General features: G+C 44.5%; 1 protein-coding gene across 1 annotated transcript in view; it reads left to right on the top strand.

The window, feature by feature from the left end:
• Window positions 1-22,584, top strand: part of APLF (aprataxin and PNKP like factor) — a 190,441-nt gene that overhangs the window by 69,386 nt on the left and 98,471 nt on the right. The window contains exons 3-5 of the mRNA XM_063441515.1: window positions 1,201-1,367; window positions 13,143-13,317; window positions 20,549-20,678. Of these exons, the coding sequence (XP_063297585.1) occupies window positions 1,201-1,367; window positions 13,143-13,317; window positions 20,549-20,678 (472 nt within the window). The remainder of the gene's footprint in view (window positions 1-1,200; window positions 1,368-13,142; window positions 13,318-20,548; window positions 20,679-22,584) is intronic.

The following is a 22,584-nucleotide window of genomic DNA, read 5'->3' as shown; positions in this document are numbered from 1 at the left end:
CTGTAGTACACTAAATGACCGGTAGGTGTCAGTGTGTAGGTGAAAATGCAGTGGTTTATTGTTTTGTACATGAAAAGCAATAATGTCTAAGAAGCCTGTAGTACACCGAATGACTGATAGTGGTCAGTGTGTAGGTGAAAAATGCAGTAGTTTGTTGGTTTGTACATGAAATGCAATAATGTCTGAGAAGCCTGTAGTACACCGAATGACCGGTAGGGGTCAGTGTGTAGGCGCAAATGCTGTGGTTCGTTGATTTGTACATGAAATGCGATAATGTCTAAGAAGCCTGTAGTACACCAAAAGACCAGTAGGGGTCAGTGTGTAGGTGAAAATGCAGTGGTTTATTGGTTTGTATATGACAATGCAAACAATGTCTAAGCCTGTAGTACACTGAATGACCGATAGGGGTCAGTGTGTAGGTGAAAAAAAGCAGTGGTTTGTTGGTTTGTACATGAAATGCAATAATGTGTGAGAAGCCTGTAGTACACCGAATGACCGGTAGGGGGTCAGTGTGTAGGTGAAAATGCAGTGGTTCGTTTGTTTGTTCATGAAATGCGATAATGTCTAAGAAGCCTGTAGTACACCCAAAGACCAGTAGGGGGTTTAAACGAATGATATGCATGAACATGCAATGGTTTTAGAACAGACTTAAAGCCGTAAAGTGAGGACCTGACCCGTGCATGGTGCCGTGGGACTGATGCCTGGCGTAACGGGTAGGTCAACTTACGGTTTGTGAGTCACTTGGACACCATCCACGGCGATGAATTGAAGAAAGAAGGTGGTAGGCCGGAAAAGCCTGTGGCTGGATTCCTGACACAGCTCAGCTTAGAAAACCTCATGCAGTAATCAGGTAAAATGGCGTCTGGATGACCCGGAAGTGGAAATCATTCTGATGCTGACCTCAAGCGATATGAGTCGGGTATATAGGGGAGTGAATTCATTTAAGCCCCTCCCACAAATACAGGCCAAACGGCCTTAACATATTATATATATATATATATATATATATATATATATATATATCTAATATTTCCAATTTATTTTTTTACAGTGTAAAAAGTAGTGTGTATTTTGTTTTACCTATTTTTGTTATTTTGGTTATTCTCTGCTTTTGTCAGCAAAGTTTCAATTCAATAAAGATATCCCAGAGTTGGCGTTCAGTATGGCTCGGTAATTATGTGCAAACATTATCTTTTGCAGGTTCATTTGAATCCATGTTTTTATCTGGCTGCTGGTAAAAGCTCTTTTATACCATTGGAAAGAAACGAGTGGTATTGGCTGAACTCCAGTGACTGCTTTTCATTCTTGCCAGACAAATATATTTTCCGGGTCATTGAACAATGTACTGAAGATGAGAAACAATTAAGGTAAAGACAATTGTCTTCTGCTAAAGTGGATCCCCTATCTATATATATTCATATATATTTTTTATATGCACTTCCTTCCTGAGAGTGTGTCGTGATTGAGTCTTCAGGATTTACAGGTAATTGCTGGGCTTCCTGATTGAATTGGTCTTTTCTACATTCTGTCGTCCCCTCCCTCCATTTTGCGCTACCCTTATTCTATAAAATTGCCACAATGTAGAGATGGAAAAGTGTAGACTCGCGTATTCAACTAACCTTTTTACCTTTTTGATACTTACAGTAGCAGAAGACCCTATGTTTTATTTTTTTATTTTATGGAAATAAATGCGTTTTGGAGTAGACGTTTGTCTTTTTTTTTTTTTATATATTTTACTGAAGCAGCATCTCTGTTACAAAGTATTAGACTTAAAGGGGAACTGTCAGCTTCCAGGATATTTACAATTATGTTTACATATCCTTGTATTTAAGAAGGGGGGGAAAAAGTGTTTTGTCATGTGTAAAAATGAAAAATATATTTAAGGGACACTCTAAGCATCAAAACAACTTTAGCTTAATGAAACGGACCATGCCTCTGCAGTCTCACTGCTCAATTCTCCACCATTTTGGAGTTAAACCACTTTGTTTATACAGCCCTAGCTACACCTCCCCTGGCTGAGACTCTCACAGCCTTCCTACACATTTCCTATAAAGACAGATCTAATGTTTAAACTTTGTTTATTGCACAGTTTTTAAACAGTGTTTAATTTAGAATTTCATATCTTCTGCCCTGTTAATAGTCTGCAGGAGTGGAATGCCTGTGTGTGATTTAAAGTTCAATAAAAGAGCAGGATATTACAACTTCAAAAATGAACACACTTTGAGAACTGATTGAAAATGAAAACATTTTTTTTCATGTTGGCTGTGTGAGGTGTGGCTAGGGCTACAGAAACTACTTTAGTCACAGAGACAATTTCATCTTAATGAAGTGGTCTGGGTGCAGTGTCCCTGACCTCTTAATCCTGCAATGTAAAACATTGCCGTTTTTGAGACAGGTCCTCGTCAGCCAGCTCTAGTGGCTTACAAGGACCTGGAAAAAGGTAAGTAAAAGGGGGTTTCTAATCTTTTCTTTGGTGAGCGGTGGTGGGTTTGTATTGCTAACGCTCTAGTAATCCTTGAAGCTAAAGTTGTTTTAGTGCTTAGAGTATCCTTTTTAAATGTTGAAATAAGCATCCCTTTATCCTGCAATTGGATGGCTCCCTGTCATTCATTGCTCTATATTTTGCATCTGGCAGACCGCAAAGAGAAAGCAAACCGAGAAGAGAAATGAAACCATGCTTGTCCGCTTCCTTTGCATGGTTTGCCCGGCGTTGCATTGTCTGAGCTGTTTTATGATGTCATTTTATAAATCTCTAATATGCATTTGAAAACAAAACAAAAATGAAACGTGTAAAAAATAAAAATGTAAAAAAAAAAAAAAGTTGTTATAGGTGATTTTCAAATGCATCATTCAGTGGTATAAAATCCAGAAAAGTGATAGATCCACTATCAACCGAATAAACTCAACTGACAGATTTATTGCTTCTATATACCGTTTGCTTGCATAATAGTTGTGAAGTATTTTTCCATAAAACGGATAATAACATGCATGAATAATTCTTAGTTAACTGTGTATCGGGACCTAACATTGTACTGAGTGAATTATGGGTTGATCTGCTGCACCTTCAGTTCATTATCTTCTAGTTACAGAAGCAAAACTACAACTTACAGCAATGCAACTCCAAAAAATAAACCCTTTATGTATGCTAAAAATAAATGGGCTATCAACCCTAAAGATGGACTGGTAATAGTGAAAGGGTAATGCCTCTCGCCAAATTACTGTGCTCAAAGACCTTAATAATTGAGCTTGTTCAAGCCATTGCATTAAGCAGGACATCCTGTACTTGCCAAGTTTAGGGTCATAAAGGTTTGTGTTTGTGAGCAATTTGAACATTGCAATAAACACTTGGTCTTATAACGGCACAAATGCCATAGAGCAAGTTTTCAAGTGACTGTTTAGTAATGGATGAGTGTGCTTAATTATAGTGCCATAATGTAATCTGTGTTCAATTAGCCATTGTAGAGAATTACTCAGACTTTTATTAATAAAACTAATTGTTACTTAACTGCGCTCTCCGGATTAGAAAACCTTTATGGCAAACAGGATAATTATTCTTTTTTTTTTTTTTTTTAATAAATCTCTTTATTAAAGGATTAATAAGAACGACATGTCAGAGTGATAGGACACGCAGGTCCAGCATTTTGAGTGAAAACAACAAAATATAACAGGTAGATAATGGCTTTTAACATTCACTAGGTAATCAATAGCGGTCTAGACAATAAAATATCTACGACAATTGAGACTGGTCCTTTATAAGTGTATTTTCAAAATGTGAAAGGATTTAAACGGCAGTAATCCAGCCGATAAATCGCTTTATATACTAGATTCTGGGTTGAAGCGTCTCAGGTGTAAACAGGTAATGTCCGGGATCGAGCCCTCCATTACGTACCGTACACGTTATAAATATCTATTAAGTTGTTTGCTCACCTATACGCTTAAGTTTGGGAATGCTATATCTGAAAATTAAATGGCTAGTGGTACCGATACCAGGGCAAAGGAAAAACAAGCAAGGAAAAAACCCCTGGTGTATGAAGGGTGGATTCACGTGCCTTGGTGAAGACCTCAGGCCCCGTGTAAACTTGGGAGACGGGACCTATAACTAATAAAGGCCTCATATGTGACCCATCGATGGTCCCCTCCAGCTCAGCTCTGGATCTGGCCAGTTGGCCATTTCAACGCGCATGAAAGAAGAAAAAACAAAAAGGGGAGGGGGACCTGAGGAGGTTCACCATCTCAAGTTTCAGAAGTAAAGTGTGTTATGTAAGTTGTAGCGTGTGCTGTCAGTGCATAAGCAGGAATTGTGTCGGGGGTGTATCACATCTATAACCCACGGTTCGGTGGATATCATCCCTTCATAAGATAGGTAATAATCAAATTCGATAGTCAGGTAGTTCAGTCCGTGAGCGATTTCTTTATAGTGTTGTTGTCGTGTGTGTGTCTCGGATCTCCACATCATGTATTAAGGTCGAAGTGTGCAGTCATTGTCTCACAGTGAGCGTCTAAAGGACTCCTCCGGTCTGAGTCCGGGACCTCGGCAACCGACATGGGTAAGGAAGGGGGTGAGGGGGGAGAATAGGAATGGAACAGAAAGGGTATTGCTCCCTCTGCCTAGCTCGGCACGGCCCCCGCGCCAGACGCGCCCCTGTCCCCGCGGCATCGAGAAATATACATGAACCACGGCGTCCACATCTCCGCATGCTTCGTTTCCCTGCCAGTTAGAGCAGAGTAGGCTGCTTCAGCACTTTGGATTTCCTCTACCCTAAGAATCCATTCGGATTTGGAAGGTGTATCAGGTTTTTTCCAGTGAGCTGGAACGTTGGCTTTAGCGGCGTTGAGTAAGTGCCGCAAAATCGATTTCTTGTACGATGAAATAGAGGACGACGTGATATGCAGAAGGGCGAGTTCCGCCGACCAGTCCGGAACATCCCCCAGGATCTGTACGATCGTGTCCCTGATCATCTCCCAATACGGGGTAATAGCCGTGCAGGTCCACCAGATGTGTAGAACCGTTCCGCTCGCTTCCTGACATCTCCAGCATACAGAAGGTATGGAGGGGAATATACGGTGCAATAAGGTCGGCGTCCCATACCAATGGGAGATGAGTTTATAATTCATCTCTTGGTAATAAGAACTCATGGAGCTCTTATGCTGCCATAATAATGCTGTATCCCATTGTTGTACCGTGAGAGATGTTCCAAGTTGTTCTTCCCATTGTCTCTTGAACGTCTGAGGCGATGTTACTTGACTGGTTTGGAGGTATGTATATAGGACCGAGATAGCATGCTCCACAGCCGTGCCTTGGTCACAGAGGTTCTCGAACCATGTGAGGGGCCTGTGCAGCTTGTCTTTATGAGGTAGTGTTTCATAGAAGTGCTGTAATTGGAAGTATCGAAAGCATATGAGAGGCGTGCGTGGTCTGTCGCCCATCATCGAAGGCAAGGTCCGCAGCCTCCCGCCCTCAAGGGCTCTGTGGATGGGTATATACGTCCCTGTGTCCTGCAAGGGCCAGGCTACGGGGGGGAGTCCCCCACCTATGGCCTCATTATGCGAGATCGGGAGCATCGGGCTCGGGGATGGGGATATGCGATCCAACTGTCTCACAGATCTCCAGCCCACCAAAGTCTGGTAGGTCAGGCCCTCGACCGGGTGGCGGGTCGGCGATCGCCTCGGGGAGCCCCATATGTGTTCCTCCAATGTCGGGCCTATAAGACCTTTATCAAGTGTCACCCATTGCTTGGTGGAGGGTGTTATATGCCAATCCAGGATGCGCTGCATTATCGCGGCATGGTAGTATTTCTTGAAGTCGGGTAATGCCAACCCACCCTGGGTTCTAGGTCGACAAATGATTTCGTGCCGGATCCGAGATCGACCTCCTCTCCAGATATATTTGAGCACTGCCGTCTTCAGGGTAGAAAAGAAGACCAGCGGTAGGGCTAGAGGTATGGTTTGCAGTAGGTACAGAATCCGCGGCAGGATGTTCATCTTGATTACCGCGACTCTGCCGTGCCAAGTGATGTGTGGGTGTGCCCATCTGATGAGGTCCGAAAGTACGGTCTTTAATAAGGGTGCAAAGTTGTGTTGGTACATGCTATTTGGGTCTTCTGACACCCAGACCCCCAGGTATTTCATTTTGTCATGACACCAATGAAATGCGAACTCTGTTTCCAGTGAGCGGAATTCCTCTGAGGGGAGCGTGATGTTCAAGACCTCACATTTCGATACATTGAGCTTAAATCCGGAGATTTGCCCGAATCTATCGAATTCCTTAAGTAGGCACGGCAGCGTGATCCTAGGGCTGCGGACAAAGAAAAGAAGATCATCCGCGTATGCTGCCACTTTGTGTTGTGTCCCTTTCCAATCGTAACCATGGATGTCTGGGTTGTTGCGAATCGCTTGTAAGAGGGGTTCCAGAGTGAGGGCGAACAGTAAGGGCGATAGCGGACATCCTTGTCGGGTTCCGTTGCTAATTGCGAAATCCCCGGTTGTAGCCCCGTTCACCCTCACAGACGCTCGTGGGCTGCTATATAGTGCGGATATCCACGCAAGTAGTCTCTGCCCACAGCCTTGTAAACGGAGGGTCTCTAGCATATACTTCCAGTTGACACGATCAAATGCCTTTTCGGCATCGGTAGACAGCAGGAGCAGTTGTGTCCCCGATTTTCTAGCGTGGTGCTGGATGGAAAAAAGTCTCAATGTGCTATCTCGAGCCTCCCTACCTGGAATAAAGCCTGTCTGGTCAGGATGTATAAGATCCGGGAGCAGATGTTTAAGACGGGTGGCTATGACCTTCGTGAACAGCTTGGCATCGATATTTAGTAAGGAGATCGGCCTGTAGCTGCCACATTGTAGGGGGTCTTTCCCCGGTTTCAGTAAGACCGTGATGGTGGCAGCCAAGGATTCCGTCCCCAGGGATCCGCCTTCACCAACTGCATTGACTGCCTTAGAAAGCCAAGGCAGCAATGTATTAGTAAAGTTTTTGTAGTATCCCGTGGGGAAACCGTCTGGTCCGGGGGCCTTGCCCGTTTTGGAGGTCTTGAGGGCCGCTGATAGTTCTTCTATGGTTATCGGGGCATCCAAACGTGTGGCAGACTCTTGGTCTATCACTTTAGTGATTGTGTCGGTCAAATAGTCCCGTGACGAGTCGTGTATACTCGGGATTGTAGGGGTTCCATTATGACCATAGAGGTTATATAGTCGTTCATAGTACAATCGGAACTCTTCCGCAATTGTCTGCGGGAACTGGGATACTTCTCCCGAGGTCAGCCTGATCTTATGGATTTGTCGTTGGGGTTGGGGGCCTTTCAGTAGTCGTGCCAGATATTTGCCCCCTTTATTGGCGTGTGTGTAGTAGAAACCCTTGGTACGTTGAACTGTGCTAAGATGTCTTTTAAGGATAAGGTCCTTCAACTTCCTCCTCTGTTCCATCAGTTCGCCATACGTAGCATTGAGTTGGGAGCGTTTATGTTGGCGTTCCAAGGTAGAGATAGCAGCGTAAACTTCGACCATGCTTTGCATGAGGGCCTTACGCTTCTGGGACGCGATTCGAATGAGCGTGCCCCGAATTACACTTTTGTGAGCCTCCCAGATGGTGATAGGGGAAGAGTCTGAGGTGTTGTTTTCTCTGAAGTATTGTTCCAGTTCCTCTTGGATTAGCGTTTTAACGCCCGGGTCCAATAGTAGAGATGGGTTGAGCCTCCAGGTCCATTTTTTCGGTCTGTACAGAGGTGAATTCAGCTCAATCTCGACTGCGCCGTGATCTGACCAGGTGGTCGTTCCAATGTCGGCCCCGCGGAGATGGGAGAGGCCTTCCCTCGCGATAAAGATATAATCTATGCGTGAATAACGATTATGGAGTGCGGAGTAATAGGTGTAATCCTTTGTTGAGGGATGAAGAGCCCTCCAGCAATCCACTAATCGTAACGAGTCGAGTGACTGCCTTATTGACCTAATGTTGCGTTGTGGTATGCAGCTATGACCCGTGGAGGAGTCCAGGGTCGGATCGAGTGGGGCGTTGAAGTCCCCTCCCATCACCAGTATCCCATCAGTGAAGTCCTCTAGTTGGAGTAAGACATTGCGTATAAATGATGCTTGTCTTTTGTTGGGGACATAAATATTCGCTATCGTATATATCTTATCCGCTATGGTGCCTTTGAGGAAGAGATATCTCCCCTGTGAGTCCTGAGCGCGTTCCAGTTCTTTAAAATCCAGTTCCGTCGCAATTAATATGGCTACACCAGATTTGTGAGCTGTAGGGTGGTTGCAAAAGTAGTTAACCGGGTAGTGTCTACTTCGCAGTCCTGGTGCCGAACCCTCCTTGAAATGCGTTTCTTGTAGCAAGGCAATTGAGGTGCGTTTCTTCCTCAATTCACGTAGCAGGTGCGTTCGCCGCTCCGGGATGTTGAGTCCCCTGCAATTCTGGGTGAGGAATCTCAGAGGTGCACTCTGGAATGCCATACTTCCCTATTCGTGCCGGCAGAGCTCCCGAACGGAGGAGGACCGTATGGTATCCTCAAGAAGCCGGGAGGCTAAGGGCTACCGCGTACCCGGCGGGCGGGCCAGAAGCCGAGCGGCAAGAAGGGGGGGGGAGGGTGTGTGTAGGGAGGGCAAGGGTAGTGCGGGGAGGAGCGGGCAATAGCAGTAGTCGGACGCCGGCGAGCCGGAGACAGTACAGGAGGGTCAATCTATCAGTGTCTTGTGTGTGTGTGGTTAGTCGTGTGACTGTATGTAGGTAATTTCCCAGGAACCAGTGAGCGTCCCAAGTTAGGATTCCCTAAACCGGTTGAAGAAAAGTCTCGCGCGGTAACCGGTTGCGGGTGAAGTTAGCTCCGGGTCCAGCCCAGGAGACCAAGTTCCTTCCGTCCGGTCACCAATTGACTTGCGCGAGTAGATGTTGCAGAGAACGTGGGTCAAGCCCCAGCCAAGCGAGGTGTCAGAGAGTCGATGGGTCAAGTATGAGGGCTTCCACTCCACCACACCCCCCAATTTGAGCTTTGAGCAAACAGTAACAACATGGGAACGTTGCACGCCATAAGTGGAGCGAGCCGTCAATAACTTTAAACATCATAAATATATATACAATACATAATTCTCCCCATGACCCAACCTGAGGATCCCCATTGGACCCGTGTCTCTCTAGCTCCTACTCCTAGGACCAACGCGCCAGAGGCCACCCCGGGCGGGAGTAATCTTAGGTGTATCACCGCATGAGGGGGGGGGGGGGGGGTTGGATGGGGGGGAGATGTGCAGGTTGCACTTGCGTCAGGTGAGTAGAGTTAAGGATAAATGCTGTGCCCACTGATGTGAGCCCGTGGGCCTGGGACGTAGCGGGTGGCGAACCATGCAAATGCTCCCCCTACTGGGGAGGGGGGGGGGGGGGGGGGGGGGAGACACGCCAAGTAACCATTGGTAAGTATAAGCTGTCATACGCTTTCATGAGCCTTAAGGCTCGGAGTATGGCGGCGGTCCTTGTATGTGTTCCATCAATCGGGGGAGGGGGGGGGGGGGGGGGAAGGTGCGCTAAAAATGCTGTGGAAGTGAGACGCAGGCCTTCATAACTTTTCGTGCAATACTGATTAACAATGTACGTGGATGCTGGCCCAAAATGAGATGCATGTATTAAATCAATAAAACATCACAATGTGTGGGAAAGGCATGAAACACAGTTCACATTTCCCCCCATCTCCCCTCCCAAAGCCAGACAAGACGGAACCCGCAGTTCCCCGTATGTCCCCGTAGAAGAGTAGTTCCCCGCAAAAATTGGGCATATGAATCTAGGCTTGCAACACCCGGGTGGGACTTGTAAGAGGTGCCATCCATAAGGCAACAAGTGTGAACATCCCTCAGTGCCCCCCTGTCCCCCCACCCCAAGGCAAGGCGAGCCCGTTTCAACCCTTAAGGAGCTAGCGGTTGGAGATACGTATGGGCCAGTGCCGCTATACCCATGGCACCTCCGCCCGTGCCAGAAGCAGGATCTGGTTCCCCCCCCATATATGTGCCCCAATCCCCACCACCCAAAGCCCGTGTCCTCTCTTATTAAGCCCAAAGTACAAGGTACCTGAAACTGGGTCATAAATCAAACCTGTGTCCTGCAGATTCTGAGAGGTAGTAACAGTCATCCGGCAACAGCTTAGGGGCGCATCGTAGTTGGTTAAGAAGGGCGTATGAGGTGTTGGGGGTGCAGTAAGGAAGGCCGTCCCGGGTCTGCATCAGGCGCGTCTGGGTCCAGTTTGGCAAACGGTATCACTCCTCTGGAGACAACGGGTCTCTGTGGCTTCCCATATGTGGAGCAGTGGGTGCTCTCCCGCCTCGATGTCTAGGCCCCCTCTGCGGCCTCGGCGGCGGATTCAAAGGACCAAGGATCCAGTCAGGGACCGGCGGTGAGGGAAGGCCCAATTCTTCCATGAAGCGTGGCACCTCTTCAGGCCACCTAAGTGAGAGCCAGCGGTTTTGATGTCTGACTTGCAAGGAGAAGGGGAATCCCCATTTATAAGGTATGTTGCGGTCTCTCAATATCGTAGTGACCGGTCGTAAGGCCCTTCTAGCTTCAAGCGTCATTGGGGAGAAGTCATTATAAAGCGAGACCTGGGTCCCCCGGAAGGGCCAGGTCTGCCTTTCCCTGGCCTTCAACATTATGGCGTTTTTTATCGGGAACGAGTGTAAGCAGCAAATTAGGTCACGTGGGCCCTCTTCTGCTGAGCGGGGCCGCAAGGCTCTGTGTGCCCTCTCAAACTTAATTTCTGTCGGAGGTGATGGTTGAAGGAGAGAGCCAAAGAGGTCAGTAAGTGTAGCCACTGCATCCTCCGGCCCCTCAGCCTCAGGCACCCCGCGGACTCGTATGTTACATCTTCTACCCCTATTGTCAATGTCTTCCATCTGTCGGCGTAGAGAGAGCAGCATCTCGCCCTGACGGGCTACCGCGGTGTCTGTGGCCGTAGCCCTGGCTGTAAGGGCCTCATTCGCTTCCTCCACCACTGTAATGCGGCCTGCCTGCGCGGTGAGGTCGTTGCGCATCTCCGCAAGTTCGGACCGCATGGTGTCCTGAATTGTGGCGATAATGGCCTGGAGGTCAGCTTTCGTAACCACTGACTCCTTTAGGTCTTGCAGGGAGGCCTCAATGCGGCTCAGGGCTGGTACCTCCGCGTCCGGTGCCGATGTCGTGGGCGCCGCCATCTTGGGGCTTGGAGAGCCTCCGCTCGATCCGGTTTGCGGCTGTAAGAAGCCGTCCAGCGGTCTCTGTTGTGGGTTCTTAGGGGTTTGGGGGTGCTCCGGGCGTTTTGTGCGACCCATGAAGTTAGTGGATGCGTGCTTATGTAGCTATTTGGGGTCCGGTGGAGCGGAGCTCACTCTTCACGCGGCCATCTTGGCTAGAGCCGGAACCACGCCCCCCCAATTATTCTTGAGTTACATTTTTTGTAACATTTTAACAGTGTTTCTTAAATTGGGTTTCTCTACCCGTTAGGATTCTCTGTTAAATCCTTGTACAGGCACCTGTCTGTCGCTCCCATCACACAGTGCTCTTCCGCTGTCTCTTTGTAACCCTATTATTCCTGTTCAGTTAATTGATATATAGTTGGATGCAGAGTTTGCATCTCGCTATCTTTCCTCTCGAGATCACTTCATCTTTTTTGTACTAATTCTCATGTAGCTATGGTTACATAGTTGCATACATAGGCTGAACATAGACATATTTCCATCAGGTTCAGCCTCTCTCACATATGTTGTTTTTGCTGTTGATACAAAATAAGGCGAAAAACCTCAGTAATACAGTCCATGAGGTTTCAGATAGGACTAAATCATCTTTTTACTTCTGTCACATTCCTTGTTTTTTTTTATTGGCCTATATGATTCTTGTAAATGTACCTTATTTGCTTGTTGTGTTATCTCATAAACATTTGGATTTGTATCCCTCTTTTCACTGGTATTTTCTATTCCTTTCTGAAACGCTATTTGAGAATGGTGTGAATATCATCAATAAACAGTGAATCTCAAAGCAAAATAGGAATACATTGTTCAGACATGGTCGAAAGCTTTGGTGTGTAGAAAACCCTTTGTTTTAAGTATGCAGGCACTGCCTAACTTGGCAATGGCAAATGTTCTGGTAAAACAATGAATGCCTGAGGAATGTTTTTAAAGGACCACTATAGTGCCAGAAAAACATACTAGTTTTCCTGGCACTATAGCGCCCTGAGCGCCCCCACCCTCAGGGCCCCCCTCCCGCCAGGCTCTAGGGAGTAGAAGGGGTTAAATTTACCTCTTTCTCCAGCGCCGGGTGGGGAACTCTCCTCCTCTTTCTCGTCATCGGCTGAATGCGCATGCGCGGCAAGAGCCGCGCGCGCATTCAGCCAGTCCATAGGAAAGCTGGCGTCTTCTCACTGTGAAAATCACAGTGAGAAGCGCAGAAGCGCCTCTAGCGGCTGTCAATGAGACAGCCACTAGAGGCTGGATTAACCCTATTATAAACATAGCAGTTTCTCTGAAACTGCTATGTTTATAGAAGAAAGGGTTAATCCTAGTTGGACCTGGCACCTAGACCACTTCATTAAACTGAAGTGGTCTGGGTGCCTATAGTGGTCCTTTAAATCCAAGAAAACGTAATTTTCCCCACTTTGGAACTATTGACAAATGTTGTACAGTAGCAATTTTAGACTTATAAAATGGTCATGCAAACTACATCCAAGAGCACTTAGAGTGTAAAGTCTTTGAAAACTGTGTGCTATAAATTGTCATAAGACTGGACTTGTGCAAGTGAGGACTGGATCCATTTGAAGCACTACGAGGAATGTCTTCCTTGTATGCAGTTTAAGACCATTGCTTATCTTATGTGCAATGGTTTCCTCCTAGTCTGTTCAAGATAGAAGTTGCTGAACTACATGTATTGTAACTCCAGCGGAGCAAGGGTTTATGGTAGGTGGTCCAAGAGCAGCACAGAACTTCCAGGTCCAGGTGATCTATTGTGGTAAAAACTCTGCACACGTCTTTGGATTCTGATCCAGTGAATGTATATTTAGGACATGGAGAGTCTATCTGAGCAATGTTTTGCTGGTACTGTTTAGTTAGAGCCATATATTTTTTTTATTTATGTATAATTTAGCATTTATTTTGCCGTTACCTTAAAAGCTTCTCTTTTATGTTCTTCCTTTCAGAAATGAAGCACTTTCTGAAAACTGTCCATTAAGTAAACGATCTGCAAGCTCCCCAGCTGCACCTCAAACATACGAGAAGTCTTCTTGCTCAACGGTTGATACGTCACATAAAGCCTTGTTTAACGCAGATCAAGAATTGCTTGCTGTGACCGAAGAAAAGACATCAGTTGACCAAGTAGGAGTCTTTTCTTGTTTGCGTTCCTAATTTCACAATTAGTTTACATTTTATGTAAGTGAATCCTTGAATTGTAAGCACAGATGAAACCGGGATATTTATCATCTAATTTAATGTAATGCATTTGTGTATGAGCTATTGAAATTCAAAAATATATACTTACTCTTATTTTAATACTTGCTTATTTTGTGCAGTTCCCGGTCTAACCATTCAGTGACATGTATTTATATCACAGATGGCGTGCTAAATAGACATCACAGAATAGATTGTTTGCTTTATACTACTAAAGACATTTTGCTTTAGATTGTTTGCCTTGTGACATGACATCACAGATGGCTTGCTCCGTGACCCAGATTACATGGTTTGCTTTGAACATCCTAGAATAAATGGTTGGCTTTGTGACATCATAGATTAGAGAGTATGACATACATTGGATGGTTTGCTTTATGAAATCACAAATGAAATGGTTTTGCTTTAGTTGTTTTTTCTTGTGACTTACATTAGATCTTTTTTGCTTTGTGAAATTATAGATGCTTTGCTCTGTGACTTACATTAGAGGGTTTGCTCTGTGACTGACCTCATAGAGGGTTTGCTCTGTGACTGACCTCATAGATGCTTTGCTCTGTGACTGACCTCATAGATGCTTTGCTCTGTGACTGACCTCATAGATGCTTTGCTCTGTGACTGACCTCATAGATGCTTTGCTCTGTGACTGACCTCATAGATGCTTTGCTCTGTGACTGACCTCATTGATGCTTTGCTCGGTGACTGACCTCATAGATGCTTTGCTCGGTGACTGACCTCATAGATGCTTTGCTCGGTGACTGACCTCATAGATGCTTTGCTCGGTGACTGACCTCATAGATGCTTTGCTCGGTGACTGACCTCATAGATGCTTTGCTCGGTGACTGACCTCATAGATGCTTTGCTCGGTGACTGACCTCATAGATGCTTTGCTCGGTGACTGACCTCATAGATGCTTTGCTCGGTGACTGACCTCATAGATGCTTTGCTCGGTGACTGACCTCATAGATGCTTTGCTCGGTGACTGACCTCATGGATGCTTTGCTCGGTGACTGACCTCATAGATGCTTTGCTCGGTGACTGACCTCATAGATGCTTTGCTCGGTGACTGACCTCATAGATGCTTTGCTCGGTGACTGACCTCATGGATGCTTTGCTCGGTGACTGACCTCATAGATGCTTTGCTCGGTGACTGACCTCATAGATGCTTTGCTCGGTGACTGACCTCATAGATGCTTTGCTCGGTGACTGACCTCATAGATGCTTTGCTCGGTGACTGACCTCATAGATGCTTTGCTCGGTGACTGACCTCATAGATGCTTTGCTCGGTGACTGACCTCATAGATGCTTTGCTCGGTGACTGACCTCATAGATGCTTTGCTCGGTGACTGACCTCATAGATGCTTTGCTCGGTGACTGACCTCATAGATGCTTTGCTCGGTGACTGACCTCATAGATGCTTTGCTCGGTGACTGACCTCATAGATGCTTTGCTCGGTGACTGACCTCATAGATGCTTTGCTCGGTGACATATATTGGAGGGTTTGCATGAAGTTGCTGAACTTTCCCTATGAGAAATCATTGAATTGGCTGAATTGGTCAATTCTGTTGATCTTTGCCAAGGGGCAGAGCATGGGCAAAGCCAGCTCTGGCAGGCTTGTGCGGCGCTGGAATTAAGGTGAGGTTTTTTGTATTCCAGACCCTACAGTGTTCCTCTAATGTTATTGGCAGATGTATGTTCAACTATATAGTGACAGTGCAGTCCTATGAGTAGTTGCTACATTCATGCTATGAATTGTGGTGTGCACTCCGGTGTTGTCCGGTGCCCACTGTTTAGTAGGCAGGGCAGGCCTTAGTCCTTTAGGCGCCCTGTAAAAAAATATTTCACAGCGCCCCTCCCTGGTCGTACCTCTTCATTTATGTATAGTGTGTGTAAAGGGGTGTAATTTTTGTATAGCACATTTGGAATGTAGTGTGTGCATAGGAGATCCAGAGTTTGTATGTCAGGAATGAAGAGTGTGTGTAGGTGGTACAATGTGTAGGGGATCTAGTGTGTAAAGGACCCAGAGTTTGTATAGGAGATTGTGTGTGTGTGTAGAGGATCTAGCGTGTATTTGGAGCGTAATGTGTGTAGTGGTGCAGTGTGATGGAGTGAGTGTATGTGTGTGTGTGTGTATGTGTGTGTATATATATATGTATATGTATATTTGGACATATTGTATGTGTGGCGTGTGTGTGTATGTGTAAGGGGTGCTGTGTGTTTTTATCTGCCGTCACATTCTGTTTCTAATTTTCTTTGTCTGTTAACTCACTTAGGGTGAGGGTGCTGTTAGTTTGAGTGTGATGTGTGTGTGTGTGATGTGTGTGTGTGTGTGTGTGTGTGAATATGTTAATCAATATATACATCTGGTATAAATCTACCACAAAAGATTTTGAATACGGTGTGTTGTCTACTTTTACAAATGGTATGCCATGATGGGGTTGATTTTCATTCCTGGGCTGCTATACGGTCTCAAAGGCAACATAGGCCCAGCAAACCAATCTGGCAAATTTCAACATGCAAACATGAAAAAGGGGAAAGCCCTACATTGACCCCTGTAAGTTTGCAAAAAAAACTTAAAACCTGTACATTGGAGGCACTGTTGTACTCGGAGATGTTGCTCGGAGATGGAGTGTTCTTTGACAGAAACTGAGAATCCATGCCTAAAGTACAATGTGTGTGAAAAATAACACAGAAAATTACTACCCAAATGGTTGACAAAGACTGGTGGTAGAATTAGTGCATGGAAAGTGTTAAAATACCACCATTTGAAATACCCTAAGGTGTCTACTTTTAAAAGATATATGGTTTGATGGGGGGTAAATTACATTGTCCGACTTCAAAAATGTCCCAAATAGGACATGGGTGCATGATGACCAGCTGTGAAAATTCCAAGTTGGAAAACTGGAATGCGTACCCTCCAAATAAGATCTTTTAGCCCCCAGAGAACCCGACACACCTATATATGGGGGGTATCACTTTACTCAGGAGATGTTGCTGAACACATATTGGGGTGTTCTTTGGCAGCAACTCTTAAAGTTCTCCGTACATGTATTCTTAAATTGCTTTGTGTGTTAAAAAATCACCAATTTTTTTTATTTTATTTGGCATAGATTGGTGGTAAAATGGTTGCATGAAAAGAGTCAAAATACCCCTTCACATATTTTTTTTTTTTTTTTTTTAAAAGACAACCTAAGGCAGGGATAGGCAACCTTCGGCACCCCAGATGTTGTGGACTACATCCCCCTTGATGCTTTGCCAGCATCATGGCTGTAAGAGCATTATGGGGGATGTAGTCCAAAACCTCTCGAGTGCCAAAGGTTGCCTATCCCTGCCTTAGGTTGTCTTTTTTAAAAAAAAATATATAGGCATGTGAAGGGTTATTCAGGGATTCCTGACCAATATCAGTGTTACAATGTAACTTGCATTAATTAAAAAAAAAAAAAAAAAAAAAAAAGTTTGGGAATAGCAAAGTGCTACTTGTACTTATAGCCCTATAACTTTCCAAAAAAAGCTAAGAACATGTTAACATTGTGTATTTCTAAACTCAGGACAAAATTTAGAAACTATTTAGCATGGGTGTTCTTTTGGCGGTTGTAGATGCGTAACAGATTTTGGGGGTCAAAGTTCGAAAAAGTGTGTTTTTTATTAAATGTTTTCATCATATTTTATAAAACTTTTCGTAGTATATTATATGATATGATAAAAATAATGGTATCTTTAGAAAGACCATTTAATGGCGAGAAAAACGGTGTATAATGTGTGGGTACAGTAAATGAGTAAGAGGAAAATTACAGCTAAACACATACACAGCAGAAATGTAAAAAGAACCCTGGTCCTTAACGGTAAGACAATTGAAAAACAGTCTGGTCAATAAGGGGTTAAGTATATATTTTAATCCACATTTAGTGTAGATTTTTTCCATCACAATGCATATAGTAAATCTGTACCTACCCCTAAATGACCGCGTCTTCTACACATTTTGTGTATGACCAGTCCCATTTACGACATGCACTCCGCGATGTCCAGCTGCATGAATGCAGATACTGGGTGTAACGGACACCTTCCGTTGATGGACGCTTCTTAGCTTGCGCCGAACACCACAAGCACCGCACTGGACACCACAACCAACGCAGACTCCACAACCGCCGTAGCTTAACTGGAGCTGCGCCGTCTTCCGTCCAACCTGGAATCTGCTTCTGTCCTCCAGGACCGTGTGGGGAAGACCTTTCCTCCAGGAGAGCGTATCAGGAACAAGGGCTAAGTGATTAAAGCTCAAGGGAGTACGCAGAGCATAGCAATCCCCAGTGTGATATAGCAGTTCCCTCCAATAACGAGACAAGGCTACGTATTGAGGGTCAAGAAGATCTCTGGTTTAATGGCAGGTACTCTGCTTTTATGCAGTGCTCCCCTGCAAGGGAGACGCCCACAGGCAATTAGGCAGTAACCAATCAGATATCGGTTACATCCCACAGATTCCCTCCCCTCTGCTTGGGAGATGATTGAGTTTCTTACTGTATCTACTCAATTATCTCCAAGCTGAAAAATCATACTTTTTATGCATTTTAATAACTTTCTCATTTTACATCGTACATGAATAAAAATTTTTTATGAACAACACAACCTGTGGAACAACATATTCAAAATTTGTGAAAATCCGTTCAGTGGTTCCAGAGATATTAAAAAGTCTCTTTGGACCGACCGCATGCCTGTTTGCATGCCCAAAACAGTTCCACAGATTCAGGCTGTGTGGTCGGTCTATTTCTGCCCTGAAAATAACAAAGTCCCATCCGAAGGCGGCGTTCGAATCGTCGAACTCACTTCGACTTCTGTCGAAGTGTCGAAGTGAAACCGGGGTTGTGTTTCCGTGGGGTTCAAGTGTCTACTGGAGGTCTATTTTACACCCAAAATGACAAAGTCCCGTTCGAACGTGTGTTTGAATCTTCGAACGGGACTTGGTCTCCAGCCGCAGTGTCGAAGGGCAGGGGAAGGTACAGGTCAGCGGTGTTCGTTCAAATGTGTGGCCGATTTCCGTTCCAGACATTTGACGGCACACACCACTGACCGCGTTCGACTGGATTAAAATGGCCGCCGCCACGTGTTCGACTGTCTAATGGCGGCCACTTTGGCACTTCGACTGCATCCGAAGTGCCAGTTTAAAAGTACAAACCCTTTCTTTGTACAACACAGTTAAAGGGCCAGAAACTGTATACAAAAATCCATTATGCCCAAATGCAGTTCTTAAAGGGCAATACATCCCAGGGCCATAGTCGCAGGGCAGGAGGCTAGCGATCAGTCCTCTCCAATGCCCAGTGGCAAATGGCAGTTTGTCACACTGGGCAAAAGATAAAAATGCAACCCTCAACTCATTATTGAAGTGTCTGGGCTCGGGTAATTTAATAGTGGCAATGCCAGCTGACACAGTAAATACGATGCATATTTTTTTTTTAAGGCAATTGGAACTGTGAATGCGGACCTATTTATTATAGCTTTCTGTATCCGGGCTCCTGGGTTTGATATTGTAGATGATTGTCGTAATCAGTATGTGCAATTTCACTGTTGTGCGACTATTATAGTGATTTTTATCTCCATGCTTGACGTTGCTCTAACATTCATGCTGTGACTTCTTCACCCTTGGCGTTTTTCTTCTTGTAAAATTGTTTTCAATTCTCACTTTTATTGCACCTTTATGTTCTTTTGATGCCTCGGTTTTCTGTCCATCACACTAGCACCAGCCTTTGCTTATGCTCCAAGATGAGATGAAACAAGCGGCATGTCTATAATCCTTTAAATGAAAGATTCACCCTTTCCTTTGCACTTATTAATTTCTTTTCATTTTTCTTTGCTGTAGGGATCTCTTTATAAACCATAGAATAGAAAGCTGTTGCAAAGTCTCTTCGTAGATTTTAGTTCCACGCTTTTGCTTTTTATCTTCTACTCTTCACATATTAGATTTTCGATACAAGAGAATAATCACGTTTATGGAGTGGGTGTTGTGTGGTTGAGGGGGGAATTAAATAAATAAAATGAAAACCGTACATACTGTATTTTACACACAAGCACAAAAAACGTAGTCTTTTTTTTATTTTTCTACCAAGTCTATCCGTTTGGTTCTTTTTTTAAAAATTTTTTTTTTATTATATATATATATATTGTATTGCCTTGCAATGAAAATTTGTATGGTATTTAGTTGTCTGAATTACAATGTAGATAAACATCTGGGGGAGGTGTACTTGCTTACCTTGCCAACACCTGTTGACCCGGAGTGCTTCTTTGAGTTGCAGTTGCCTACATGTTGCCCAGAATGCCACAGATTAGAAACATCACTTCTGTGCTAGCTTTCTAAAACCTTTTTCAAAGTCATAAGCTGCATGTTCTCTGTTTTGGATAAAAAAGGACAGAGGATTTAGATTTCCTTAATGACTCCTCTCACATAAAAAGTAATGCTTTAACACAATATGCAAAAAGATTACGAATATTAATAAAAGTATAACATGCATACTTTAATCAAGTCTTTAAGGATGTAACTCCTTTCCAGCAGTTTACGTTCGAGCTGCAGTTCTACTCATTTCCTAGTATGGCACTCCTTATTTAACTGCAGAACTGACAATCTGTACAACCAGTGTCACTATTCTCTGCTGACCAAAAACACCTTGGCTCTTATAACCACAAAACGAACACGAACGGCAGGGCCAACTGATAAAACAAACAGTACTGCAATGACTCCTCTGAGGAAACATGGTACAGTTTTAAAGCGGACATGTGAAAATCAACATCCCGGTATTTGCTGTCCCACACTCACTACTTTGGTTAGCCTATCACTTAGCCTATTTTATACTTTGTTTGGCCTATCACTTAGCCTATTTTATACTTTGTTTGGCCTATCACTTCGCCTATTTTATACTTTGTTTAGCCTATCACTTAGCCTATTTTATACTTTGTTTAGCCTATCACTTAGCCTATTTTATACTTTGTTTGGCCTATCTATCACTTAGCCTATTTTATACTTTGTTTGGCCAATTACTTAGCCTATTTTAGACTTTGTTTAGCCTATTAGTTAATTGTGTATTCCTCCATTGCTATAAACTGTATTCCTTCCCTGTTGAGGAACAAGAAGTAAATTGTTTCCTATACTGTATTGCAGATTCTTTTATTTTTTTATTTTCAGGCACCAGCAGAGGAATATAAAGGAAGAGATCTAAAATCCAGCTGTGCCCCGAGGAAACGAATTTTGCCCAATTGGATGTTACAGGGAGAACTGGAAATTAAAAACCTCCCATTCTGTGTTAAAAAACCTGGTAGGTGTGCGTGGCTTTTTACTTGTTACACTGATGAAAAAAGTACCTGGAGAGTGATTTCTTCTTTCATTTTTCAGTTCTAATTGAATAAAATCAATATGGTTTTAATTATAGACGAGTTTAACTCACTAATGCAATATTTAGTTTTAACAGACTAAGACGCGTTCATAATTCTGTTCAATGATGGGGCCAATGCTGGAATGAAAAACAATTTTCCATCTAAGCATCTTTATAACTTTTCTCTATACTGTATACACATGCGCACGGGGTGTGCCTGGGCACCCTAATCCCCGTGGCACGCCTATGGACTGAGACCGGCAGTTGAGATCTCAGAATCTCCCCTGCCGGCTCATGCAGAGCCGGCGCTATCCGAGCACTGGCACAGATCTTGCGAGAGTGAACTCTAGCCCCACAGGCTAGAGTTCACTCTCCACTGGACCACCAGGGATGGCACATGGCAGCAAGCATCCCCATCCCTACATAAGGTAAGAAGGGAGGGGGGGTATTTACTGCCCCCACCTCCACCCCCCACAATCCCTCCAAACATACAGCACCCGCACACAAACGGCACCCTAACAGCACCCACACAGCGCACGCTAACAGCACCCACACAGCGCACGCTAACAGCACCCACACACACAGCACACTAACAGCACCCTCACACACAGCACACTAACAGCACCCTCACACACAGCACACTAACAGCACCCTCACACACAGCACACTAACAGCACCCTCACACACAGCACACTAACAGCACCCTCACACACAGCACACTAACAGCACCCTCACACACAGCACACTAACAGCACCCTCGCACACAGCACACTAACAGCACCCTCGCACACATACACATCACCCTCGCACACATACACATCACCCTCGCACACATACACATCACCCTCGCACACATACACATCACACACAGCAGTGTATATATGTGTATGTGTGTGTGTGTGTGTGTGTGTGTATATATATATATATATGTGTGTGTGTGTGTGTGTATATATATATATATATATATATATATATATATACACACACACACATACATACATACACACATGTAGCGTGTGTTTGTGCTTTAGGGTGCACACCCTAATGCAATAGGCTGTGCATGCCTATGTGTATAAACAACAATTTTAGGTACTGATTACCACTTGTAAATCTCCCATTAACCCCTTAAGGACACATGACATGACATGTGTGACATATCATGATTCCATTTTATTCCAGACGTTTGGTCCTTAAGGGGTTAAAGTGGTCTGGGTACAGTGTTCCTATTGCACTTTAGAGGGCTGTCTAGCCTCTAGCAGCTGTCTACCAGTCTACACTAGAGACGCTCCCGGAATGTTACCGGACCTTTTGATTTATTTTTTTTAACCCTATAATTGCGCGGCGTGGAGAGAGGCGTGAGGGAGGGGGGAGGCAGAGGAAGCTATAGTACCAGGAATACAGCTTTGCATTCCTGGGACTATATAGTATCCCTTTAAAAATAAACAAAAAATATACATGATTTTGAGGTTTCAGCTATTTAGAGTGTTGCATATTAAAGGGTGCCATGGCTTACCTAAGCAGCCCTGATATTTCTGAGCTGCATTAACAGTACTGTGCATCCCTAAAATTTTATATAGACGTTTAGTTCTGGAAAATCTGGCATGCCAAGGCTAGTCGTTACTGCATATAAGGGGCACTTCAGTCACATATGAAGCAATAATTCATCTTTTTGTTCACCAGAAGCAAAGTCCAACACTGCTACATCTTCTCACGCTTCTATCAGCTCTGTTAGGTAATGTCATCATCAAGCAGGATGTGGCTGGGAAATCTGTACAGTGATTTGAATATAGGAATTAATTTCCGTTGCTCATTCGTGAAAAGTGCAAACATTCAGCTGTTCATTGACTAC

This window comes from Pelobates fuscus, chromosome 2 (genome assembly GCF_036172605.1).
Source record: "Pelobates fuscus isolate aPelFus1 chromosome 2, aPelFus1.pri, whole genome shotgun sequence".
NCBI classification, from domain to species: domain Eukaryota; kingdom Metazoa; phylum Chordata; class Amphibia; order Anura; family Pelobatidae; genus Pelobates; species Pelobates fuscus.
Note: the sequence above shows the minus strand (reverse complement) of the source record. Positions and strands in the feature narration are given on the sequence as shown.